Source organism: Saccharomyces cerevisiae, chromosome V (assembly GCF_000146045.2).
Source record: "Saccharomyces cerevisiae S288C chromosome V, complete sequence".
NCBI lineage: Eukaryota > Fungi > Ascomycota > Saccharomycetes > Saccharomycetales > Saccharomycetaceae > Saccharomyces > Saccharomyces cerevisiae.
In genome coordinates, this window is record NC_001137.3 from 77,841 (window position 1) to 102,552 (window position 24,712).

Here is a 24,712-nt window from a genome sequence, read left to right on the forward strand (position 1 = left end):
TCAACCTCGAAGAAAATCGTCGTCCTTCGAAGATTTAGTGGGAATCTTCAAGGTGGATAGTTTCCAAATTAAAACTGCAGAAGAGGCTTTTAAAACATGCCTGAGGTATAAAAAGAACAACATTCCTGGTGATTATGGTTTCTGTTGGACCCTGTTCCCTTTGTAAAACTTCTATTTATTGTCCTGCAAATAAGCTAATTATATAATTAATAATGGCAATCGTTAATAGTTGGCTAATTTGTTTAGTCAGTATTTTTTCCTTCGTGGTACGTGTAGAGGCCGCTACATTTTGCAATGCAACTCAAGCATGTCCCGAAGATAAACCATGTTGCTCACAATATGGTGAATGTGGTACTGGTCAATATTGTCTGAACAACTGTGATGTAAGATATTCGTTTAGTCATGATTCATGTATGCCTGTACCTATCTGCAAGAGTTCATCCACTAAATTCAAAGATTATTCCTCTAAGTTGGGGAATGCTAACACTTTCTTAGGAAATGTTAGTGAGGCTGATTGGTTGTATACTGGTGACGTTTTGGATTATGATGATGAAGAAAGTTTAATTTTGGCGATGCCCAAGAACAGTGGTGGTACCGTTCTTTCCTCCACGAGGGCTGTTTGGTATGGTAAGGTCAGTGCTAGAATAAAGACGTCACATCTTGCTGGTGTGGTCACTGGGTTCATTCTGTATTCCGGCGCAGGTGATGAACTTGATTACGAATTCGTCGGTGCTGATCTAGAAACTGCTCAAACCAATTTCTATTGGGAAAGTGTTTTGAACTACACGAATTCTGCCAATATTTCCACTACTGATACATTTGAAAACTACCATACTTACGAATTAGATTGGCACGAAGATTATGTAACATGGTCCATCGATGGTGTCGTCGGTAGAACCTTGTACAAGAACGAAACTTATAACGCCACCACCCAAAAATATCAATACCCACAAACCCCATCCAAGGTGGATATTTCCATTTGGCCAGGTGGTAATTCTACCAACGCTCCAGGAACCATTGCATGGTCTGGTGGTGAAATTAATTGGGACGCATCCGATATCAGCAACCCAGGATATTATTATGCTATTGTCAATGAAGTTAATATCACATGTTATGATCCACCAAGCGATACCAAGAAGAATGGTACTTCTGCTTATGTGTATACTTCGTCCAGTGAATTTTTGGCCAAAGACATTGCTATTACCGATGATGAGGTCATGATGGACAGTGATGAGGGATCTGGCTTGGACCCACATAAGGGAGCTACCACATCTTCCACCCAAAAGAGTTCTTCCTCAACTGCAACCTCTTCCTCCAAAACGTCATCCGATCACAGCAGTTCAACTAAGAAGAGTAGTAAGACTAGTTCCACCGCTTCATCATCATCATCATCATCTTCTTCTTCTTCTTCTTCTTCCTCTACTGCTACTAAGAACGGAGATAAAGTCGTATCCTCCGTATCCTCTTCCGTCACTTCCCAAACTCAAACAACATCTTCTGTAAGCGGAAGCGCCTCCAGCAGTACAAGCTCAATGAGCGGTAATAACGCAGGTGCCAACGTAGCGGCAAACTGGCGTTTGACTGTTTTATGTGTCATCCTAGGTTATGTCTTATAGGAGGATCTGCATCTAAGAACAAATAGGCTACACAGGACTCTCAAAAAAAAATGTATTAATAAATAAAAGAACTTAAATATAGACTTTTTATTCGCATGCATATAAAAATAATTAATTAATAAATAACTGTAAAAAACTAGAATAATAAAAGTAATAAATATCTCCTCCGACGACATAGCCTATTTGGCAGCCTTTGTCATATAAGTAATTAAATCGTTTCTGTCCTTTTCCTTCTTCAACCCGGCAAACGCCATCTTGGTACCAGGAATATATTTCTTTGGGTTCGTCAAGTACTCGGACATACTATCCTCATCCCATTTGACGTTCTTGTTGATGTTTGCATCTGTGTAAGAATAACCCTTTACCTGACCTGAATGTCTACCAAAAATACCATGTAAATTAGGTCCAACTTTGTTAGGACCACCCTCTTCTATTGTATGACACTGCTGACACCTCGTTTTAAACAATGTAGCACCCTTTTTTGCAGAGCCTGGTTTGAATCCCGTACTTTCTTTAGCCATGTTTTGTTTATGATGTAATGTAGTTTACTGAAGTTTACTTAAAGTAATGTGAATAAATGCTTGTATGTGATCTTCTTGTATAAGTCTTTGATTTTGTTTCAACCTCAACAAAAAGAGAACTATTCTGATCTAATCTTCTCGAGCTTCACAACACGATATATATATATGTTGTGTGCCTTTGTCTTTGCCCCTTGCGGCCACTTATAGTAGTTGGAACTTGAATAAATGCCCTCGCTATTATCGCTATTAGCTTTGAGAAGGTGGGAAAAGACCCCTCGGCGGGGGACTGCAGACCCTTCTCAGAGAAGGCACGAAGGAAAATAATTCAATAAGGGGCGCTATAACCCGGCTGCTGATCCATTTCTTTTTTCGTTTCTTTTTCTTCAAGCGGAATGATAATAATAATACCAACGATGACGGTGGTGAGTGGGATGAATATGGAATGGTCATTGGGCAAAAGGTCCTGCTAGCTCGTATACCAAAAATGGGAGACAATTACTCGACTTACTTGCTTGATATTGAAGGGACAGTGTGCCCGATCTCGTTCGTGAAGGAGACTTTATTCCCTTATTTCACGAATAAAGTGCCGCAATTGGTTCAACAGGATACAAGGGACTCCCCGGTTTCCAACATTCTGTCGCAGTTTCACATCGACAATAAGGAGCAGTTGCAGGCGCATATTTTGGAGTTGGTGGCCAAGGATGTGAAGGATCCAATCTTGAAACAGTTGCAAGGCTACGTCTGGGCTCACGGATACGAATCTGGGCAGATTAAGGCGCCCGTTTATGCAGATGCTATTGACTTTATCAAGAGGAAGAAGCGTGTGTTTATCTACTCTAGTGGATCTGTAAAGGCACAGAAATTGCTGTTCGGGTATGTTCAGGATCCCAACGCGCCTGCGCATGATTCGTTGGATTTGAATTCTTATATAGATGGTTATTTCGACATCAACACTTCTGGAAAGAAAACCGAAACACAGTCTTACGCCAACATCTTGCGGGATATCGGTGCGAAGGCTAGCGAGGTACTGTTCTTGAGCGATAATCCATTGGAATTGGACGCAGCGGCCGGCGTTGGAATAGCTACTGGGTTAGCTTCCCGACCTGGTAATGCACCTGTCCCCGATGGGCAAAAGTACCAGGTATACAAGAATTTTGAAACTCTTTAACAAAACTGTATATATGCGCTAAAAGCAGTATAATCATTATTTGTTGTTGTTATTATTATTATTATTGTTATTATTATTATTATTATTATTATTGAGATTAATATTACCATCTCTCTGTTTTCTTTTCTTTCCCTTCTAGCATATATAAATACACATACGTTATTGATTTCTACGTAAGCTTTTTTTTTCCCTTGGCTCAAAAATCATGCAACATTGTCGAGAATAAGTGAAGATACTTCAAGCCATAACATTACTACAATCTCAGTCGGCATGATCGCTGAATAGAATATTTGCTGCAGCTTCTTCGTTTTTATCGCACGCAAAATACACCTGGATAACAAGATCTCTTTCAAAGCCCAATTCACAGAGGCGCGAAATAGCTTGATCGTCTTCGGGGGTATAGTCAACTTGGAAAGAACCTTCACCTTCACCTTGTCCCAGTCCTGCAGCAGCAGCCTCTCCTGTAACTTCTATATCCTCTCCTTCCACCATATCATCCGCACCTTCCATAACATCTTGCATATTGTCACCCACGGCTTCTAGCAACATGGACACAAACACTTCTGGGTTTGCCATGATATGTTCACGTAATTGAGGATATCTAGCACTTATGTTTTCCAACAATGGGGCTAAAGCTTCTGGGTTACCTGAAACGACCTGTCTCAACGATAGTAAATCTTCTACAGTGAGGCCAATGGAACCTGGAGGTCCACCTTGCGCAGCATCTGTAGCTCCTCCAGTTGTGCCAAGCGCACCGGATGAAGCATTACCGCCTTGGGCAGCTTGTGCAAATAAGTCGTCTTCAGCCGGTTGTTCCGCAGTGGTGGCGGCTGTCGATGGTTGTTCCGCTGCGGCGGCTGTTTGTTGCTGTGGTTCCGGTTGACGCAGATTTTCTGGAATACCCATCAGTAGATATTCCACCGCTCTATCTGGATTATTAAAGGCTGCTCTCAAGGCTCGTTCGACTTCCTCTCTTTGGTAGCCCATTTCCATGATTCTCTCGATGGTCTCGTTCCTCTCGGTTCCCACCACGAATCCCGGTGTAGAGGCAGATTCAGTACGTTCTGTAGTGGCGGTTTGTTCTTCTTGCGGTTGTGAGCCTTCGGGAGCAGTGGCTGCAGGAGCTGCAGAAGCATCCGTACTGGGGGATGCTTCTGTAGAATTTTCTCTTCCGGGGGTAGTGGCGCTCTCAGGAGCAATTGGAGGTTCTGTTACTTTGGTCTTCGTGGACTTTTTTTGAGAAACCATGAAGACAACTTGGTCCCCATCTTTTAGCCCGCATTCCGATACGGTTTTGGAATCTTGTAGCACTTTACCCGAGTAGATCAGTTTTATTTGAGATTCTTCACAAGAAATGGATTGAGCAAGCTTGGTCTTGGTCTCTAAAATTGTGTTTGAAGGTTCCAGATCTAAAGGAACTTTTTCCTTCTTGAAATTTTTAAAGGTTAAGCTAACCATTTTTCTATTGTATGTTGTCTTTGTGTGATCTGTGATTTAAAGGTGGAGTTAGATGCCTTTATTAAGTCTTTAGAGGAAGGAAAATTGGATGGTAGCAAGCTTGTCTGCGAACGGCCTTATCAATGGTTCAAACTTAAAAACAGGGAGAAAAACCTAAGTGTACCTTCTAGCTTTAGCTACTAGTCAATACTGGATGGGACCTTGTTCTATCATTTTTTCTTAAGTTTTGCTGTCGCTATTTCTTGCCTAGCCATAATGAAAGAGAAGAAAATAAAAAAATTTCAATTTCGCCACCGAGCCGTGTATAGTGATTGATATAACAATGGTATTGTAATTCACTCAAAGAAAAGTTAAAGACCAAAGAATAGAGGTTTGATATTATTATCGGTATATATGTACAACTATATGAATTCGTACTTCATATGTAGGTCACTAAAAAACCGAGCCTAGTTTCTATCAGGGTCGAAGTCTAATGGAACTTCTTTAGGATGTTTTTTCTTGTTCTTGTCGTTGTCATCAAGAGGTTTCCCCTGCGGGTTGCCGTCGAGCTGTTGTTGCTGTTGCTGTTGCTGCTGCTGCTGTTGTTGTTGTTGTTGCTGTTGTTGTTGTTGTTGGTTGTTTGGTGAGACAAAGTCACCCTTTGAGTCCACCAGCTCCGAGCCATCTCCCTCTTCAGACCAGTCTACAGTGACTTTATTGTTCAAAGTGGAGTCAATGTTTTTTAAGATTGAATCTCTTTCTTCGTTCCATTGGTCTCTGACATCTTCAAATCCAATCTCCCAGATCTTGTTGTAAAATTCGCGAATTCTCTCTTCTTCTAGTTTCCGCTTCTCCTCTTCAGCCATCCAAGCCATGTGCTTTAAGTCGTCGCTGGAAGGTTCGTAGATGTGCCAGATGACATAATGGGGCAAGCCGATGACATTGTAATTCATCCTGCGGGAGAGCCTACCGAATGCTTCTGTCTCTGCGTGCTTTTCAAAGGAGAATGCAGGAAAGTGTGAGCCTGTTCTGAATACTTTAGCTTTCGCGAGAATCGAGACCCCTCCAATACCGTCCAATTCCATTTCGTCTTCTGGATTACCGTTTGGGTCTCTCATGTATGCCAGGTGAGGTCTCCAAGTGGCGTACTCTGGGTACCCTTCCACAATGACAGCATCTTCGTCTAGGGAATCCGCCAATTGAAGACCCCCTTCTGATTCCTTCCATGAATTTAAATCGTAGGGTTGAATGTTTCCCAGCCAGTCTGGTAAAGGTCTCCAGACGTTGGGGACAATGACGTCCTTGTCGTGATGCATTAGATCCTCCATGATGGTAGTGGGGATGGTTTCGACATCCACGTCTCTCCAGTAAACCCAGGAGTGGTATGGTTTCAGGGCCACGGACCCAAGCCAATTACGAGCCCTGGCCATCAGCTTTCTTCTGGGGCCCTGGGCGCCAAACCCGTGACGATCAGAAAAGGACTGACCAATGATTTGGCCGAAGTCCTTCTCATAGATTTCGATGTTACCAAACCTTTTGGACTTGTCTTGTTGCGATTGCGCCATCTGTAGATTGGATAGTAACACGCCCATGGTGTTATCCGAAGAGTCACTCACCAAAAACGACAGATCAATCAGGTTGTGCGGATATGTCATGGTATTCAGATGGTTAAAAAACATGGGAAGATGCTCAGAAGCATCTCTCAGTGGCACGCAAAACAAGATGCGGTCACCCTGTTGCCAACCATCTTTGTTGCCTTGGTAATTTCGTAGGTCGTAGAACTCTACGCTGGGAGTATTTTTAAAATCTGGAACATAGGGCTTGAAGATTCCTTGGAAAGTTACCAGCTGGAATAGCGATATCGAGAAGAACGAAAGCACGAGTCTTGTGAGAAAGAACACCGTAAGCAACGTTCCAGCGATACTTACTGTGGTAGGGTTGAACGAGAGTTTTCTGTTATTATACTTCATTATGGACGTACACTTTGCATGAAAGCCACAAGGAACTGTTTAATGGAGCGAAAAAAAGATGATGAGGGTAAATCGCACCAACACTCGCCTAGCAACTGAGTGATGAATGGTTTTGCAATGCTTGCTGTCTCTACTAACAGATCTTGGCGTTTTTGAATCGTGTAGTTATTTTTATTTATTTTTTTTATTTCATGTTTTCATGATTTCATCTTACGCAATTTTTTCACGATGAGACAAGGCGGGCGACCCCACACAAGAGGAAAATTGAACACAATGCGTTGGTAAAGGGATTACGAATTGATTAAACCAACATAGTGAGACAAGAAAAGAAAAGAAAAGAAAAGGAAAATGAAAAAAAATAAAAAAAAGAAGGCAACTAGACCAGATGAGCCCGGTTCATTTCTATTCTCTGCAGTCACTGCTATTTTCATCAACAGCGCAGGCCAAGTTGAACGAGATAGTAGCAATCGTAAAAGGAACTAGCTAACTTCATCATGAAAGTTTACCCTTTCTTGCCGCTACCCTTCTCGTTTGGCTGGTATTAGAGCACAGCGGATATATCCGGCTCAACAGTATAAGTAACGATAAGTCCTGACCATTGGCTTCGTTCTGGTGGCATTTTCTCTGAGGGGTGAGAACAGCAAAACGGGAACGGCGACTTGGAGTAGTATAACGCTGTAGCTGGACGCTGAGGGGCCAAGGCCGGTAAAATTCTGCAACACCCAGACCTTGCTGCAGTGATATCATCCACCCATACCCCTCGATGTATTCCGTAGCGTTATATCGGGTCCGTGTGAGGCGACAAGGGACCTCCCGCACCGCACATACCGCAGGAGCTAAAAGAAACGCCGTCGCCCGAAAAAAAGTTTCGAAGGTGAAGGAACAGTGGTAATAAAAATTTTTTTCGTCGTCGTCGTCGATCGGCTTTTGGCCGCGTTGATCGTCGTGTTCCACGATTATATAATGCACAAGGTTTTTGCCATATCTTGACATTGGAATCCCTCATTTCCTAAATTCCTCTCCTTCTATCAATTGCTTCCTTTCCTTCTTTCTAACGATTCTACTTCTGTAGCCAATTACTCATAGACTCCCAAACACACACAAATACCAACTCATATATACAATGTCTGACGAAGAACATACCTTTGAAACTGCTGACGCTGGTTCCTCCGCCACCTACCCAATGCAATGTTCTGCCTTGAGAAAGAACGGTTTCGTTGTCATCAAGAGTAGACCATGTAAGATTGTCGACATGTCCACTTCTAAGACTGGTAAGCACGGTCACGCTAAAGTCCATTTGGTTGCCATTGATATCTTCACTGGTAAGAAGTTGGAAGATTTGTCTCCATCTACTCACAACATGGAAGTTCCAGTTGTCAAGAGAAACGAATACCAATTGTTGGACATTGATGACGGTTTCTTGTCTTTGATGAACATGGACGGTGACACTAAGGATGATGTCAAGGCTCCAGAAGGTGAATTGGGTGACAGTTTGCAAACTGCTTTTGATGAAGGTAAGGACTTGATGGTTACCATCATCTCCGCTATGGGTGAAGAAGCCGCCATCTCCTTCAAGGAAGCTGCTAGAACCGATTAAACCGGTTAACATCATGGCATGGGATATAAATGAAAAAAGAAAAAAAAACTCCGACGCCCCTTCCATCACATCATGTACTCTTCGCTGAACCGGGTTTTTTTCTTTGCAATTTTTTTTTCGTTCTCCTAAAGCATACACAAATAAATCCTTTTTTTTATTTTCTATTTATTTTGTTATTTATCATCTATATAGCAATAATATACTTTGTTTTTATTCGTATTTCACACTTTTCTTTTTCCTTATGCAGGCAGTGTAATTCATTGGGGAGGATGATTTTCATGTGCGCATATCTACCGGCTGCAAGCAGCCGGTCGGTGGCAAATCCGGCGCTTCCCCCTCAAAAAAAAAAAAAAAAAAAAAAAAAGGGAACTCTCAGAACGGGGGAGGTTGAAGAGCAGGCCAAGGGAAATATTAGTTTTGACCTATGTGGGAAACAGAATTTTCAATGAGTTATGGCAACTTGGCCGAGTGGTTAAGGCGAAAGATTAGAAATCTTTTGGGCTTTGCCCGCGCAGGTTCGAGTCCTGCAGTTGTCGTTATTTTTCTCTTTTTTTTCAATTTCCCTTGTTCGTCAGATCGAGGCGGTAGAAGAAACAATTACTTTTCCTAAATGGGTAAAAACTCGTGTTTTAGGAAAAAAAAGAAAAATTTGGTCAAAACTCGAAAGATAGGTTCTTAATCTTCTTTCAAGTTGAAAAGGCCTACGCTCTTTTCCTTGAAGCATTTTCATCCTACTGCTCGTATTGAACTCCACTATAAGCGCACCAAAAAGATACAAACGTCAATTATGGAAGGCTCAACGGGATTTGATGGAGACGCTACTACTTTTTTCGCTCCAGACGCTGTGTTTGGTGACAGAGTGCGCAGATTTCAAGAGTTTTTAGATACTTTCACCTCATACAGAGACTCTGTAAGGTCCATACAAGTTTACAACAGCAATAACGCGGCCAACTACAACGATGATCAAGATGACGCAGACGAACGAGATTTGCTAGGTGATGACGACGGTGATGATCTTGAAAAGGAAAAGAAAGCAGCATCGTCCACCTCATTGAATATACTCCCTCACAGGATTATCATCTCGCTTGATGACTTGAGAGAATTCGACAGGTCGTTCTGGTCGGGCATTTTAGTCGAACCAGCATACTTCATCCCGCCTGCCGAAAAGGCGCTTACTGACCTAGCAGATTCCATGGACGATGTTCCACATCCCAATGCCTCTGCAGTATCGTCTCGCCATCCTTGGAAGCTTTCGTTCAAAGGCTCATTTGGTGCACACGCATTGTCTCCTCGTACTCTAACGGCACAACATTTAAACAAACTGGTCTCTGTTGAGGGTATCGTAACTAAGACTTCGTTGGTCAGGCCAAAGCTTATCAGATCTGTCCACTACGCGGCAAAGACTGGTAGATTCCATTACAGAGATTATACAGATGCTACTACAACTCTCACCACCCGCATCCCAACGCCTGCCATCTATCCAACGGAGGACACTGAAGGTAACAAACTAACCACCGAATATGGGTATAGTACGTTCATAGACCATCAGCGTATCACTGTGCAAGAAATGCCCGAAATGGCCCCCGCTGGCCAACTTCCCAGGTCCATTGACGTCATTCTCGATGACGACCTTGTGGACAAGACCAAGCCAGGTGACAGAGTTAACGTTGTCGGGGTATTCAAGTCGCTTGGTGCTGGTGGCATGAACCAGTCCAACTCTAATACATTGATCGGGTTCAAAACTCTGATCCTAGGTAATACGGTGTATCCTCTCCACGCCAGATCCACGGGTGTCGCTGCGAGACAAATGTTGACAGATTTCGATATAAGAAATATCAATAAACTATCCAAAAAAAAGGACATTTTCGATATCTTGTCTCAATCTTTAGCGCCTTCTATTTATGGACATGACCATATAAAGAAAGCCATTTTATTGATGCTCATGGGAGGTGTGGAGAAAAATTTAGAAAATGGCTCGCATTTAAGAGGTGACATCAATATCCTAATGGTGGGTGATCCATCCACTGCCAAGTCCCAATTGCTAAGGTTTGTGTTGAATACAGCATCACTGGCAATTGCTACTACTGGTAGAGGTTCTTCCGGTGTCGGTTTGACCGCAGCGGTCACTACTGATAGGGAAACAGGTGAAAGAAGACTAGAGGCTGGTGCCATGGTTCTTGCTGACCGCGGGGTTGTATGTATTGATGAATTTGATAAGATGACAGATGTGGATAGAGTCGCCATTCATGAAGTAATGGAACAACAAACGGTGACGATTGCCAAAGCAGGTATTCACACAACATTAAATGCTCGTTGTAGTGTTATTGCTGCCGCAAATCCCGTTTTTGGGCAGTACGATGTCAATAGAGATCCACACCAAAACATTGCCCTACCGGACTCGCTGTTGTCTCGTTTTGATTTACTATTTGTTGTGACAGACGATATCAATGAAATCAGAGATAGATCCATTAGTGAGCATGTCTTAAGAACACACAGATATTTGCCTCCAGGTTATTTAGAGGGTGAACCTGTGAGAGAGCGTTTGAATTTATCATTAGCCGTTGGGGAGGATGCAGATATAAATCCTGAAGAGCATTCCAACTCCGGGGCTGGTGTAGAAAATGAAGGAGAAGATGATGAAGACCATGTCTTCGAAAAGTTCAACCCCTTATTACAAGCAGGTGCTAAGTTAGCAAAAAACAAAGGTAACTATAACGGTACAGAAATTCCAAAGCTAGTCACCATCCCATTCTTAAGAAAGTACGTTCAATATGCCAAGGAAAGGGTTATTCCACAGTTAACACAAGAAGCCATCAATGTTATTGTGAAAAATTATACTGATTTAAGAAACGATGATAATACCAAAAAATCGCCCATTACTGCAAGAACTTTGGAGACTTTGATCAGATTAGCCACAGCTCACGCCAAAGTCAGGTTATCCAAAACAGTCAACAAGGTGGATGCTAAAGTGGCTGCCAATCTACTAAGGTTTGCACTATTGGGTGAGGATATCGGCAATGATATCGATGAAGAGGAAAGTGAATACGAAGAAGCTTTGTCGAAGAGGTCTCCACAGAAATCACCGAAAAAAAGACAAAGAGTCAGACAACCAGCAAGCAACTCTGGATCCCCAATCAAATCTACTCCAAGAAGGTCAACGGCATCTTCCGTTAATGCCACGCCATCGTCAGCACGCAGAATATTACGTTTTCAAGATGACGAACAGAACGCTGGTGAAGACGATAACGATATAATGTCACCGCTTCCTGCGGATGAGGAAGCTGAATTACAAAGAAGGCTTCAACTGGGGTTGAGAGTGTCTCCAAGACGTAGAGAACATCTTCACGCACCTGAGGAAGGTTCGTCGGGACCTCTTACCGAGGTCGGTACTCCAAGATTACCTAACGTATCTTCTGCAGGTCAGGATGATGAGCAACAACAGTCAGTTATTTCTTTTGACAATGTGGAGCCTGGTACCATTTCTACTGGTAGATTGTCTTTAATCTCAGGTATTATTGCGCGTCTGATGCAAACAGAAATATTTGAAGAAGAATCCTATCCTGTGGCCTCTTTGTTCGAAAGAATCAACGAAGAACTACCGGAGGAGGAAAAATTCTCCGCTCAAGAATATTTAGCAGGTTTGAAGATCATGTCGGACAGAAATAACTTAATGGTTGCTGACGATAAAGTTTGGAGAGTCTGATGTCACAGGAATGTTTACTAAAAGACTTCCATTCTTGGCTTTTTTTCTTTTTGTCATTCATAATTTTCAGTTCATTTCCAGATTATTTAGTTCATTAATTGTTATTCGTGTATTAAAGAATTATGTATTAAAACGCTTATTTCCTTCTTTTGTTTGAATGTGTTGTAAGCAGTTATGGGGCACTATATCTTCTGTTAATGAATATGTGTGATACTTTGGCTTATCTTACTTGCTCATTCGTGGCTTCTTGTCACGCCATACGTTACGCGTTTCTCTTCCTCTTCGCGTGTTCTGAATAAAGCCAAGTGGCAATGTCTCTTCCACCATATAACATGAAGCTTTAGCAAGCTTTTAGCTCTAGACATAGTTGACATATCAGACCTACAGAAACATAGGAATCGGTAAATGACAAAGAAATCATTTGTGAGCAGTCCTATTGTTAGGGACTCGACATTGCTGGTACCAAAGTCATTAATAGCAAAGCCGTACGTATTACCGTTTTTCCCGTTATACGCTACCTTTGCCCAACTATATTTCCAGCAATATGATCGTTACATCAAAGGACCTGAGTGGACTTTTGTCTACTTGGGGACATTGGTATCCTTGAACATCCTAGTCATGTTAATGCCTGCTTGGAATGTCAAGATCAAGGCGAAATTCAACTACAGTACTACTAAAAATGTCAATGAAGCTACTCACATTCTCATCTACACCACTCCAAATAATGGTTCTGATGGTATCGTTGAAATTCAGAGAGTAACTGAAGCGGGCTCTTTGCAGACTTTTTTCCAATTTCAAAAGAAAAGATTCTTGTGGCATGAAAATGAGCAGGTATTTTCTTCACCAAAGTTCCTTGTTGATGAATCCCCAAAGATCGGTGATTTCCAAAAATGTAAGGGCCATTCCGGTGACCTAACTCATTTGAAGAGACTATATGGTGAGAATAGTTTTGATATTCCTATTCCAACATTTATGGAATTATTCAAAGAGCACGCTGTTGCGCCATTGTTTGTTTTCCAAGTTTTCTGTGTTGCCTTATGGCTATTGGATGAGTTCTGGTATTATTCTTTGTTTAACTTATTCATGATTATCTCCATGGAGGCAGCTGCAGTATTTCAAAGATTAACTGCCTTGAAGGAATTTAGAACTATGGGTATCAAACCTTATACCATTAACGTGTTTAGAAACAAAAAATGGGTAGCATTGCAAACCAATGAATTGTTACCTATGGATTTAGTGTCTATAACAAGAACCGCCGAGGAGAGCGCAATTCCTTGCGATTTGATCTTGCTCGATGGCTCCGCTATTGTTAATGAAGCAATGCTTTCAGGTGAATCTACTCCCTTGTTAAAGGAATCCATTAAATTACGTCCTAGTGAAGATAATTTACAACTGGACGGTGTTGACAAGATTGCTGTGTTACATGGTGGTACAAAGGCATTACAAGTAACACCTCCTGAACATAAATCGGATATCCCTCCTCCACCTGATGGAGGTGCCTTAGCCATCGTCACCAAAACTGGCTTTGAAACATCTCAGGGTTCTTTAGTTCGAGTTATGATTTACTCCGCTGAACGTGTTTCCGTCGATAATAAGGAAGCGTTGATGTTCATTCTTTTCTTGTTGATTTTCGCTGTTATTGCATCCTGGTACGTTTGGGTTGAGGGTACAAAAATGGGTAGAATTCAATCCAAATTGATCTTGGACTGTATATTAATTATTACATCTGTTGTTCCTCCTGAGTTACCAATGGAATTGACCATGGCTGTCAACAGTTCTCTGGCCGCCCTTGCCAAGTTCTATGTCTATTGTACTGAACCATTTAGAATTCCATTTGCTGGTAGAATTGATGTTTGTTGTTTCGATAAAACTGGTACTTTGACCGGCGAAGATCTTGTGTTTGAAGGTCTAGCTGGTATCTCTGCGGACTCCGAAAACATTCGTCACTTGTACAGCGCTGCCGAAGCACCAGAAAGTACAATTCTTGTCATTGGTGCTGCTCACGCTTTAGTTAAATTGGAAGATGGTGATATTGTTGGTGACCCAATGGAAAAGGCGACCTTAAAGGCTGTTGGTTGGGCTGTCGAAAGAAAAAACAGTAACTATAGAGAGGGCACCGGAAAATTGGATATTATCCGTAGATTTCAATTTTCTTCTGCTTTAAAAAGGTCTGCTTCTATTGCTTCTCACAACGATGCCTTGTTTGCTGCTGTCAAAGGTGCACCTGAAACGATTCGTGAAAGGCTTTCTGACATTCCCAAGAATTATGACGAAATCTATAAATCCTTTACACGCTCTGGTTCAAGAGTTTTGGCTTTGGCTTCTAAGTCGTTGCCAAAAATGTCTCAGTCTAAAATTGATGATCTAAACCGTGATGATGTTGAATCTGAATTAACCTTTAATGGGTTTTTGATTTTCCATTGTCCTCTGAAGGATGACGCTATTGAAACCATTAAAATGTTAAATGAATCCTCCCATCGTTCTATTATGATTACTGGTGATAATCCATTAACTGCTGTTCATGTGGCTAAAGAAGTTGGCATAGTTTTTGGCGAAACTTTAATCTTAGACAGAGCAGGTAAATCTGACGACAATCAGTTGCTGTTCCGTGATGTTGAAGAGACAGTTTCCATCCCATTTGATCCATCAAAAGACACTTTTGATCATTCTAAATTATTTGATAGATATGATATTGCTGTTACTGGATATGCTTTGAATGCCTTGGAAGGGCATTCTCAATTAAGGGATCTATTACGTCACACCTGGGTTTACGCACGTGTTTCACCATCCCAAAAGGAGTTCTTGCTGAATACACTAAAGGATATGGGATATCAAACTTTAATGTGCGGTGATGGTACTAATGATGTTGGTGCTTTGAAACAAGCTCATGTTGGTATTGCATTGTTGAATGGTACCGAAGAAGGTTTGAAAAAATTGGGTGAACAACGCAGATTGGAAGGTATGAAAATGATGTATATAAAGCAAACTGAATTTATGGCTAGATGGAATCAACCACAGCCACCTGTTCCTGAACCGATTGCACACTTATTCCCACCTGGTCCAAAAAATCCTCATTATCTGAAAGCTTTAGAAAGCAAAGGTACCGTCATTACGCCAGAAATCAGAAAAGCAGTTGAAGAAGCAAATTCCAAACCTGTTGAAGTCATCAAACCAAATGGACTATCGGAAAAAAAACCTGCTGACTTAGCTTCTTTGTTGTTGAACTCTGCTGGTGATGCCCAAGGTGATGAAGCACCAGCTCTAAAGTTAGGAGATGCATCTTGCGCTGCCCCTTTTACCTCGAAACTGGCCAATGTTTCTGCTGTTACTAACATTATACGTCAAGGCCGTTGTGCTTTAGTTAACACAATTCAAATGTACAAAATCTTGGCCTTGAATTGTTTAATCAGTGCCTACTCTTTGTCCATCATTTACATGGCTGGTGTCAAATTTGGTGATGGTCAAGCCACTGTCTCCGGTTTGTTACTATCGGTTTGTTTCTTGAGTATTTCCCGTGGTAAACCTTTAGAAAAACTATCCAAGCAAAGGCCACAGTCCGGAATTTTCAATGTTTACATTATGGGATCTATTTTGTCTCAATTTGCCGTTCATATTGCCACTTTAGTTTACATCACTACAGAGATTTATAAATTGGAACCCAGAGAGCCACAAGTTGATCTTGAAAAGGAATTTGCTCCATCATTATTGAATACGGGTATTTTCATCATTCAGTTGGTACAACAAGTCTCTACATTTGCTGTCAATTATCAAGGTGAGCCATTCAGAGAAAACATTAGGAGTAACAAAGGTATGTATTATGGTTTATTGGGTGTGACAGGTTTGGCACTTGCAAGTGCTACTGAATTTTTACCTGAGCTAAACGAAGCCATGAAGTTTGTGCCAATGACTGATGACTTTAAGATTAAGTTGACCCTAACATTATTGCTCGATTTCTTTGGTAGTTGGGGTGTCGAGCATTTTTTCAAGTTTTTCTTCATGGACGACAAACCATCAGACATTTCTGTGCAACAGGTCAAGATTGCCTCTAAATGATAAATCTTTTATGTAGTACCCCTTTTTGTATTTATATACTTATATTACCCATTCATATAGATCTTTTTTAATGGGTGTATTGTTAAGTTTATGAAAGTGCTGTATTATTTGTAAAACAGCTTCTAAGTATACGAAAATTATAATAGCTTCAAGTTTATATTTTGTTGCTAGCGTTACGGTTATGTTTTTACGATACATATCGCCTAAGCAGGTCTCTGCGCCTAAAAAAAGTAAACATATAAATTGGGAAAGCAATATAATTAAACATACTGCTATAGTAAATTCATTACTAGGCCAATTTAACCGTGCCTTATTATGATATGAAATACCAGTCAACAAGTCCCGCTTAAATGCACTCTAGTAAAGCTACAGGTGGTTAACAAAAATTAAGAAAACAGAACAACCACGAGATTCTTTGAACACGGTCTGTCAAAGATCTTGACTTGGACTAGTTACACAATTTATTTTCCAACTGAGTGGTTTAGCACAGGAATAGTTTAATCGGGTCTTAAATTTTTACTTTGATTTTTGCAGGGGAGATGCTAAGTCAAATTGCAGCACCCTTTAAAGGGTCAGACGTAGAACATCAAAAAAAGAACAAATCTCAAAAATGATTATTTAACTAAGATTAGCAAACTTCAAAATCATGGCGATTAATTGATACCCTATTGATTTTTTTACCGAAGAGCATTTGTAACTATTTCACTGGTCATAATTAAGAACTTAAATTCAAGTAACATGTTACCATCATGGAAAGCCTTTAAAGCACATAATATACTTCGTATTCTGACCCGTTTCCAGTCAACCAAAATTCCAGATGCAGTTATCGGTATTGATTTAGGTACTACCAATTCTGCGGTAGCTATTATGGAAGGTAAAGTTCCGAGAATTATCGAAAATGCAGAAGGCTCAAGAACTACTCCGTCTGTAGTGGCTTTCACTAAAGACGGAGAACGTTTAGTTGGTGAGCCAGCCAAACGACAATCCGTCATAAACTCAGAAAACACTTTGTTTGCTACTAAGCGTTTAATCGGCCGCCGTTTCGAGGACGCTGAAGTCCAAAGAGATATTAATCAGGTTCCTTTCAAAATCGTCAAGCATTCTAATGGAGATGCCTGGGTAGAGGCTAGAAACAGAACGTACTCCCCCGCCCAAATAGGAGGTTTTATCTTAAATAAAATGAAGGAAACAGCGGAGGCTTACTTAGCGAAGAGCGTCAAAAATGCTGTTGTCACCGTTCCTGCTTACTTCAATGATGCCCAAAGACAAGCTACTAAAGACGCAGGACAAATTATTGGGCTTAATGTATTACGTGTTGTCAACGAACCAACAGCTGCTGCCCTAGCTTACGGTCTAGATAAATCAGAGCCAAAAGTCATTGCTGTTTTCGACTTGGGCGGTGGTACTTTCGATATTTCAATCCTGGACATCGATAACGGTATCTTTGAGGTTAAATCTACCAATGGTGACACCCATTTGGGTGGCGAAGATTTTGACATTTATTTGTTGCAAGAAATTATTTCTCATTTCAAGAAAGAAACCGGTATCGATTTGAGTAATGACCGTATGGCTGTCCAAAGAATAAGAGAAGCCGCTGAAAAGGCTAAAATCGAACTGTCTTCTACACTCTCTACAGAAATAAACTTGCCTTTCATAACTGCTGATGCTGCAGGCCCAAAGCATATTCGTATGCCCTTTTCTAGGGTTCAGCTTGAGAATATAACCGCCCCATTGATTGATAGAACGGTTGATCCTGTCAAAAAAGCACTGAAAGACGCAAGAATTACCGCCTCAGATATATCGGATGTTTTATTAGTTGGTGGTATGTCAAGGATGCCCAAGGTTGCAGATACTGTAAAGAAATTATTCGGTAAGGATGCATCAAAAGCTGTTAACCCTGATGAAGCAGTCGCTTTAGGGGCCGCTATACAGGCTGCGGTCTTGTCTGGTGAAGTTACCGATGTTTTGTTGCTAGATGTCACTCCCCTATCATTGGGTATTGAAACTTTAGGAGGAGTTTTTACAAAATTAATCCCAAGAAATTCTACAATTCCCAATAAGAAATCTCAAATTTTTTCAACTGCGGCATCAGGTCAAACATCGGTGGAAGTTAAAGTTTTCCAAGGTGAGAGGGAGTTAGTCAAGGATAACAAATTAATAGGTAATTTTACTCTTGCGGGCATTCCTCCAGCTCCAAAAGGTACCCCACAAATTGAAGTCACTTTTGATATCGATGCGAACGGCATCATCAACGTTTCAGCAAAAGATCTCGCCAGCCACAAAGACTCTTCCATCACTGTTGCCGGAGCGTCTGGGCTATCTGATACGGAGATTGATCGAATGGTTAATGAAGCGGAAAGATATAAAAATCAGGATAGAGCCAGAAGGAATGCCATCGAAACCGCTAACAAAGCTGACCAGCTAGCTAATGACACAGAAAATTCCATTAAGGAATTCGAAGGTAAGCTAGATAAAACTGATTCTCAAAGACTAAAAGATCAAATTTCATCCTTAAGGGAATTGGTTTCTCGGAGTCAAGCTGGAGATGAGGTTAATGATGACGATGTTGGAACAAAAATTGACAATTTGCGAACTTCATCGATGAAACTTTTTGAACAGTTATACAAGAACAGTGACAATCCTGAAACTAAGAACGGGAGAGAAAATAAATAACACAAGATAATAAAAAAGATAATATTTTCGTTTAAAATTTCAGAAATATTGCTTACATCAAACGAAATAGTAAGCGTAAACCATATATCCTTTCAACGATATGTATCATTTTTATAGTCTTTTGGCGGTATAAAAAGAATAGCCAAAGGTGGAAGTCAGGTTAAACCAAAAGAAACTACCCGCAAGGGATGTATGCATTTGAACATAAAAAACTATTCACTATTTTACAAATGTCAACATTAATTTTCTTTGGTGAAAATATGACTCTATAAAGTTTCATCACAACCTTGCGTAAATATAATCTGTTTGATGAATGTTGATTGTTTCATATATATCTCTTGATTCAATAAGACGCAATTCCATTTCTTTCATTTCCAAGGCGGAACCCATTTTTGCTTTCATTTTTCCTGAAGCATAGCTCCTAGTAATTTTCAAAACCTTCTGAATAACATTAAGAACATTATTGACTTGGTCTTCAAATTTTAATGTTGTTGTAGGGTTCGATAAGATCTTATACACTCGATCCAATAACAAAGCAGAAAACAAATCACCAACCCCAGTGAAATACGAATCAATAAACGGCACTCTGTAAACAATGGGGGTTTTACCCTCCATTGAAGCTACGCAATAAATAAAATCTTTGTCATCAAACATCTTACAGTCACAGGATGTGACAATGATCACTGGGATAGTTTGGTGTAATTTCTTTAAGGCCTTCTTCAAATGTTCTTTAGTCTTGATTTCCCCCCCATAAAGTATCTCCAGCTCAAATTGATTCGGAGTTATTATATCGACTAGCTGTTTTGGAGACAAAGCCAGCTTTCTATATTCTGGTATGACATCCTCACTAACATATAATTGTCCTTCGTCACCCATAACAGGATCCATAAGCCATATCATTTCTGGATTCGCCTCTTTAAATTTAGCGTAGTATGTTCCCATACATCGAACGGAATTCTTATTGGGCAAGTAGCCTGAAAGTAAGGCTTGGTAGTCTTGGGAAAAATTATCAAAAAGACCTGATAAGAGTTCCTTCAAATCTGTTTCCCTCGTTATAGTCCCAAACACTTTATCTAAACCATATCCGGTATGGTTGGAAAACTGAACACTGTTACAACAATCCACATCCCAGCCTAGACACTGTAAGGGAAACGTTGCAGCCTTATTTCCCACATATCCATGTACAACATGAGACTGCGTGGCCAAGAGACGAGGCATTTTTTCGTAATTTTTCGATAGCTACTGCAGACCAAACTCAGGGAGATTTAGTAGTCAGTGAACTCAAATTCTTTTCAACTTTTAAATCTACGCAAACTAATAAATTTTCGGTCGATAGTAAAGCAGTCATGATTACATCTCTTGCTTATTTTTGAAATATTTCAGTCATCGGACAATGGCGGAAATAGAATTCACATATTTCCGCCTTTGATGCAAGAAAAGGCTAAAAGGCTCATGAACTTAACTGTTACAATGTTAAATTAGCTAAAAGGCAGCCATCGCCATGTCGGAGGAAAAAAACCGTAACAATAAATTAGGTTTGGACTTTTGCAGTATTTAATGAGAGTTGGTGGCCAAGAATAATGGATGATAGCGCATCAAAAAAAGGAAGCTGATATGAACGACTTCACATAGAACTTTGACTCTTCTACAACGTGAATGCCTTTGATAAGAATGAAATTCCAAAACAAGTAGTGTTGGGAGGTAAATTTCCTCCACTGCTAATTCCAACTACGTGTGCATTTTTCAATAGTAATATTCCGTCACAAGAGGCTTATTTTCATTTTCTCTACCCTCATCTTTTTTTCACTTTTTTCCTTACAATGAATACATGTGATATAGATACTTAATTGTCTGTTTTGCGAGCTTGCTTCTTCATATCTATGTAATATGGGCCAGGTCAACCCAACATCTACCAATTATCTATATGATGAAAAATATGATTGGTAGTTACCGCCAATGCATAGATTTTAGACAACTTAATAAGGCCATGTTAAAGGGTGCATTCCCACTATCGCGCTTAGGATTGGATGAAGCATAACTTTTCTTCACTGTCAAATTGCATCGTAGTTATATCAGATCCAAATAAAAAATGAAAATAACAATAACAAGCCTTCTATTTTTTCTTGTCATGATCGTCGAGCTCGCAAGTGCGGGCACACTACTTCATAATGGTGCAAATTTGCCCTCATTACGTGATAACACCACTCTAACTGATGCTCGTAATGTGTTAAAGTACTTACAAGTGCTTGGTTTTCCAAGCAACAAAATAGCGGCTACAGATACTGTTGGAACTTTTATCATATTTAGCAATCGTACGGAAGCTAACACTACCGCTATGACGAAGACAGTGTCATACTGTTATCGTAACTACGGGCATAGTTTCTACTTCACTCATTACAAATACGACTATTTTCCTAGCGGGATTAGTTATATGGCAAAACTTGGCGATGCCACCGTCAACCATACGGACTTACCTCACTTTAGGAACAACAAACGGCTAACAACGCAAGAACTCAATGCCTTCCAACATCCAATTGTCGAGTTTCAGTAAGTACTCAGGTATTACGTTATGTACATGTATGATAATTCTGATTAACATCTTTTATACACAAAGATGTATGCATGAATGGTGCAAATATCTCGACGATGCGCAGTAAAGAAAGCAATTTACTACTAACGTCTAGCGATATCATAGATGATGACAGGATAACGATATAGGTTAGATGGATATTGGAGTAATTGTCAAGTCCCATTTTGATTGAAGACAACATTATTAGGCCTACAGAGTTGCTAAAATTCTCCACTAGGTCACAGGAGTTCGCAAAAGAGAATCAACAATCTACATAACCATGCACACATTTCTTCGTCCTCTACGTTATAATTTACTGCTCTAAAAGCGTCACTTCTCCTTTCATTTTATGTTTTATTGTTCATTATCCTACTGCGTTATCAATCCTTACATTTCGGCTTCCACTAAATTTAATGACTGCTTCTCATCATTTCATGTCTTCTAACGCCGTATATAATAATATCCCAGCAAAATATAACTGTTAGTTAGTGAATCATAACCGACTGTTACTCCTGCAATATCCATGGGAGAAATCACCATCGGAAGGTAAACTAACACGTAGGTATTGATTCTACCGGAAATGAACAAATGTCGTACTGCCCAAATGAGCCAAATGCCATCATATACGCCTTCATAACTATATTTGAAAAATACCTTTGCCTAAAAGACGAGTGGTATTGGAAACTTCAATTAGTGTTCAAAAATGTCCAGTGAGAGGATGAAGTTGTCGTGGTTGAAACAGCATAAACCACCTAAAATAGTATCAACTGACAACAACTGTGGAACACATGCGGTTACTTTTATAATTAACCGCAAAATACCTGAAATGAGCTAAGAAATAGTAATTATAAACATGCCACTACAAGTAACAGATTAAGTGATATGTTGGCGGACCTCAATATAAGCGACATGGAGAGATAGAGATAGAAGAATTTGTTATTGTGTTAATAAATAAAGTTAACATCCAGTTCTTTCAAGTTGGCTAAGCGCCGTGGCGCAGTGGAAGCGCGCAGGGCTCATAACCCTGATGTCCTCGGATCGAAACCGAGCGGCGCTAATTTTTCATTTCTTTTTGCCCGCAACAATAACACAGATCGCAATCATTTAAGCTATAGACTATAAGCTTTAACTTCTGCGTTATTATTAATAATTGTTATTGTTTTAGTTAGGTATTTCTATCAACTTATTTTATATATTCTATATTACAGTTTTCTTTTTTTACAAATTCACCCAGCAATTATTTATTATTAATTGTACATCTTCTTTAATAATGAATTTATTATTGCACAATATTCAACTTAGGAAAGATAGAGGAACTGAATTCTTTATCAGCAATGAAATAGGCCGTCTACGGCCGTCTACGGCCTATTCCATTGCTAAAAATTTGAATCGTATAAAGGGATATTACCCGGAAAAGAAACGCATTAAAAAAAAAAAAAAAAAAAAAACAGAAAAAGTGGTTAAGTGATTGACTGACCCTTGATAGTTTTGTACAATTATACACTCGTTCTGATTAAAAACTTGTTTATAAAAATCTTTTTAAAAGAAAGAGAAGATCGTGTTTATTGCTTTTCTCAAAAAGACTAATCAATTAGAATAACAAAAGAAACATATACATATAATGACTGAATTGTGTCCTGTCTACGCCCCTTTCTTTGGTGCCATTGGTTGTGCCTCTGCAATTATCTTCACCTCATTAGGTGCTGCTTACGGTACTGCTAAGTCTGGTGTTGGTATCTGTGCCACTTGTGTGTTGAGACCAGACCTATTATTCAAGAACATTGTTCCTGTTATTATGGCTGGTATCATTGCCATTTACGGTTTAGTTGTTTCCGTTTTGGTTTGTTATTCGTTGGGTCAAAAGCAAGCTTTGTACACCGGTTTCATCCAATTGGGTGCCGGTCTATCAGTCGGTTTGAGTGGTCTAGCTGCTGGTTTCGCTATTGGTATTGTCGGTGATGCAGGTGTTAGAGGTTCCTCTCAACAACCAAGATTATTCGTCGGTATGATTTTGATTTTGATTTTTGCTGAAGTTTTGGGTCTATACGGTTTGATTGTTGCTTTGTTGTTGAACTCCAGGGCTACTCAAGATGTTGTCTGTTAAGGCAGCTTCTGAATCACTAAAGCAGGAATAGAGTATACAAAAGAATCTTTTTGTGAGAAACTATGAAAACTATCAAAATTTTTCATCTTAGAGATTGTTTATAGCCCCTATTCTTACTTCATATCCAAACTACCTCATTTCAAGCTTCCTTTTTATTAGTACCATTATTATTGTTTAAAAGAGTATTACACGCTAAATATGTATATCTTAATTTTTAATGTGTATAAAATAGAAAATTTGAATATCAAGGAGCAACAAAGAGCATTATGCGTTTTAAGCTACACAATGGGTACGATGAGATCACTATACCTGTACTCTTAAAAGAGGCCCAACCTTATCAACTTCTATTGTTAAAGTAGACAATTGTATCGTTTCTTTTTCTTATCGGTTTTATCCGGGTAATAAATTCAGCATATAGAAAAATTTTTCATTTCTATTTTCTTTTTCTTTTCATTTTTCCTTTTTCTCAGAAAATTTTTTTTTCTAATGCTGGAATGAGATGAGTTAGAAAATTTTTCACTTTAAAACTGATTATTCTGGTTAATAGTGCTTATTCCTCTTAGTGTTCAAGTCCTACTTTCAAATCTTAATTTAAATCATCATTCGAGCGAGCTTTCTATACCAGGACCATACTGATTATTGCAAGGAACTTGAATAAACCAGATTTCATACTATAAAAACTATATTAAAAATGTCTGCCCCAAACCCAAAGGCTTTCCCATTAGCCGATGCTGCATTAACCCAACAAATCTTGGATGTCGTTCAACAGGCTGCTAACTTGAGACAATTGAAGAAAGGTGCCAACGAAGCTACCAAAACTTTGAACCGTGGTATCTCCGAATTCATCATTATGGCTGCTGACTGTGAACCTATTGAAATCCTATTGCATTTACCATTACTATGTGAAGACAAGAATGTTCCATATGTCTTTGTTCCATCTAGAGTTGCTTTAGGTAGAGCTTGTGGTGTTTCTAGACCAGTTATTGCTGCTTCTATTACCACCAACGATGCTTCTGCTATCAAGACCCAAATCTACGCTGTCAAGGACAAGATTGAAACTTTATTAATTTAAGTAGATTGGATTATATCTATCAACATAGTTTTTGTACCATCTATATACTATAAAAAAGTTTTTTGCTTTCCACTAGTGCAGACGCTAATAGTGCTGTTTTGTTAGTGGTATGATATATGTCATATCTTCATTGAATAACCTACTCGAGTGCATCTGTAAATGCACAAACATGTATTATCAATTGAGCTGTAGTAATTTAGGCATAACAAAAAGGTGCAAGATCTCATGG

The 24,712-nt window shown here is 39.8% G+C and overlaps 15 protein-coding genes and 2 non-coding genes across 17 annotated transcripts, besides 2 other annotated features; 12 read left to right on the forward strand and 5 right to left on the reverse strand.

The window, feature by feature from the left end:
• Positions 1-212: 212 nt before the first annotated feature.
• Positions 213-1,616, forward strand: UTR2 (chitin transglycosylase UTR2; the record flags this gene model as incomplete). Its single annotated transcript, NM_001178855.3, has 1 exon — positions 213-1,616. One exon carries the CDS (start codon positions 213-215, stop codon positions 1,614-1,616), a length of 1,404 nt encoding a protein of 467 aa, NP_010874.3.
• Positions 1,617-1,795: 179 nt separating this feature from the next.
• CYC7 (cytochrome c) lies at positions 1,796-2,137 on the reverse strand (the record flags this gene model as incomplete). Its single annotated transcript, NM_001178854.1, has 1 exon — positions 1,796-2,137. One exon carries the CDS (start codon positions 2,135-2,137, stop codon positions 1,796-1,798), a length of 342 nt encoding a protein of 113 aa, NP_010875.1.
• A 484-nt stretch (positions 2,138-2,621) lies between these two features.
• Positions 2,622-3,305, forward strand: UTR4 (putative acireductone synthase UTR4; the record flags this gene model as incomplete). The annotated part of the gene is made up of 1 exon (NM_001178853.1): positions 2,622-3,305. The coding sequence occupies one exon, from the start codon at positions 2,622-2,624 to the stop codon at positions 3,303-3,305; it is 684 nt and encodes a 227-aa protein (NP_010876.2).
• A 261-nt stretch (positions 3,306-3,566) lies between these two features.
• On the reverse strand, positions 3,567-4,763 carry RAD23 (Rad23p; the record flags this gene model as incomplete). The annotated part of the gene is made up of 1 exon (NM_001178852.3): positions 3,567-4,763. The coding sequence occupies one exon, from the start codon at positions 4,761-4,763 to the stop codon at positions 3,567-3,569; it is 1,197 nt and encodes a 398-aa protein (NP_010877.3).
• Positions 4,764-5,209: 446 nt separating this feature from the next.
• Positions 5,210-6,712, reverse strand: ANP1 (Anp1p; the record flags this gene model as incomplete). The annotated part of the gene is made up of 1 exon (NM_001178851.1): positions 5,210-6,712. One exon carries the CDS (start codon positions 6,710-6,712, stop codon positions 5,210-5,212), a length of 1,503 nt encoding a protein of 500 aa, NP_010878.1.
• A 492-nt stretch (positions 6,713-7,204) lies between these two features.
• On the reverse strand, positions 7,205-7,705 carry UTR5 (Utr5p; the record flags this gene model as incomplete). The annotated part of the gene is made up of 1 exon (NM_001178850.1): positions 7,205-7,705. The coding sequence occupies one exon, from the start codon at positions 7,703-7,705 to the stop codon at positions 7,205-7,207; it is 501 nt and encodes a 166-aa protein (NP_010879.1).
• Positions 7,706-7,835: 130 nt separating this feature from the next.
• Positions 7,836-8,309, forward strand: HYP2 (translation elongation factor eIF-5A; the record flags this gene model as incomplete). The annotated part of the gene is made up of 1 exon (NM_001178849.3): positions 7,836-8,309. One exon carries the CDS (start codon positions 7,836-7,838, stop codon positions 8,307-8,309), a length of 474 nt encoding a protein of 157 aa, NP_010880.3.
• Positions 8,310-8,338: 29 nt separating this feature from the next.
• On the forward strand, positions 8,339-8,758 carry MTC7 (Mtc7p; the record flags this gene model as incomplete). Its single annotated transcript, NM_001178848.1, has 1 exon — positions 8,339-8,758. One exon carries the CDS (start codon positions 8,339-8,341, stop codon positions 8,756-8,758), a length of 420 nt encoding a protein of 139 aa, NP_010881.1.
• A 5-nt stretch (positions 8,759-8,763) lies between these two features.
• Positions 8,764-8,845, forward strand: YNCE0005W. The gene has a single exon. It is a non-coding gene; the product is annotated as a tRNA-Ser (tRNA).
• A 251-nt stretch (positions 8,846-9,096) lies between these two features.
• Positions 9,097-12,012, forward strand: MCM3 (MCM DNA helicase complex subunit MCM3; the record flags this gene model as incomplete). The annotated part of the gene is made up of 1 exon (NM_001178847.1): positions 9,097-12,012. The coding sequence occupies one exon, from the start codon at positions 9,097-9,099 to the stop codon at positions 12,010-12,012; it is 2,916 nt and encodes a 971-aa protein (NP_010882.1).
• A 405-nt stretch (positions 12,013-12,417) lies between these two features.
• SPF1 (ion-transporting P-type ATPase SPF1) lies at positions 12,418-16,065 on the forward strand (the record flags this gene model as incomplete). Its single annotated transcript, NM_001178846.3, has 1 exon — positions 12,418-16,065. One exon carries the CDS (start codon positions 12,418-12,420, stop codon positions 16,063-16,065), a length of 3,648 nt encoding a protein of 1,215 aa, NP_010883.3.
• Positions 16,066-16,137: 72 nt separating this feature from the next.
• Positions 16,138-16,378: an origin of replication (ARS508; Autonomously Replicating Sequence).
• A 425-nt stretch (positions 16,379-16,803) lies between these two features.
• On the forward strand, positions 16,804-18,738 carry ECM10 (Hsp70 family ATPase ECM10; the record flags this gene model as incomplete). Its single annotated transcript, NM_001178845.1, has 1 exon — positions 16,804-18,738. The coding sequence occupies one exon, from the start codon at positions 16,804-16,806 to the stop codon at positions 18,736-18,738; it is 1,935 nt and encodes a 644-aa protein (NP_010884.1).
• Positions 18,739-19,017: 279 nt separating this feature from the next.
• BUD16 (putative pyridoxal kinase BUD16) lies at positions 19,018-19,956 on the reverse strand (the record flags this gene model as incomplete). Its single annotated transcript, NM_001178844.1, has 1 exon — positions 19,018-19,956. One exon carries the CDS (start codon positions 19,954-19,956, stop codon positions 19,018-19,020), a length of 939 nt encoding a protein of 312 aa, NP_010885.1.
• An 871-nt stretch (positions 19,957-20,827) lies between these two features.
• Positions 20,828-21,289, forward strand: YEL028W (uncharacterized protein; the record flags this gene model as incomplete). Its single annotated transcript, NM_001348820.1, has 1 exon — positions 20,828-21,289. One exon carries the CDS (start codon positions 20,828-20,830, stop codon positions 21,287-21,289), a length of 462 nt encoding a protein of 153 aa, NP_001335764.1.
• A 360-nt stretch (positions 21,290-21,649) lies between these two features.
• Positions 21,650-21,824: a long terminal repeat (Ty1 LTR).
• Positions 21,825-22,292: 468 nt separating this feature from the next.
• On the forward strand, positions 22,293-22,364 carry IMT4. Its single transcript has one exon. It is a non-coding gene; the product is annotated as a tRNA-Met (tRNA).
• A 564-nt stretch (positions 22,365-22,928) lies between these two features.
• On the forward strand, positions 22,929-23,411 carry VMA3 (H(+)-transporting V0 sector ATPase subunit c; the record flags this gene model as incomplete). The annotated part of the gene is made up of 1 exon (NM_001178842.3): positions 22,929-23,411. The coding sequence occupies one exon, from the start codon at positions 22,929-22,931 to the stop codon at positions 23,409-23,411; it is 483 nt and encodes a 160-aa protein (NP_010887.3).
• A 691-nt stretch (positions 23,412-24,102) lies between these two features.
• On the forward strand, positions 24,103-24,483 carry SNU13 (RNA binding protein SNU13; the record flags this gene model as incomplete). The annotated part of the gene is made up of 1 exon (NM_001178841.1): positions 24,103-24,483. The coding sequence occupies one exon, from the start codon at positions 24,103-24,105 to the stop codon at positions 24,481-24,483; it is 381 nt and encodes a 126-aa protein (NP_010888.1).
• Between the last annotated feature and the right edge of the window lie 229 nt (positions 24,484-24,712).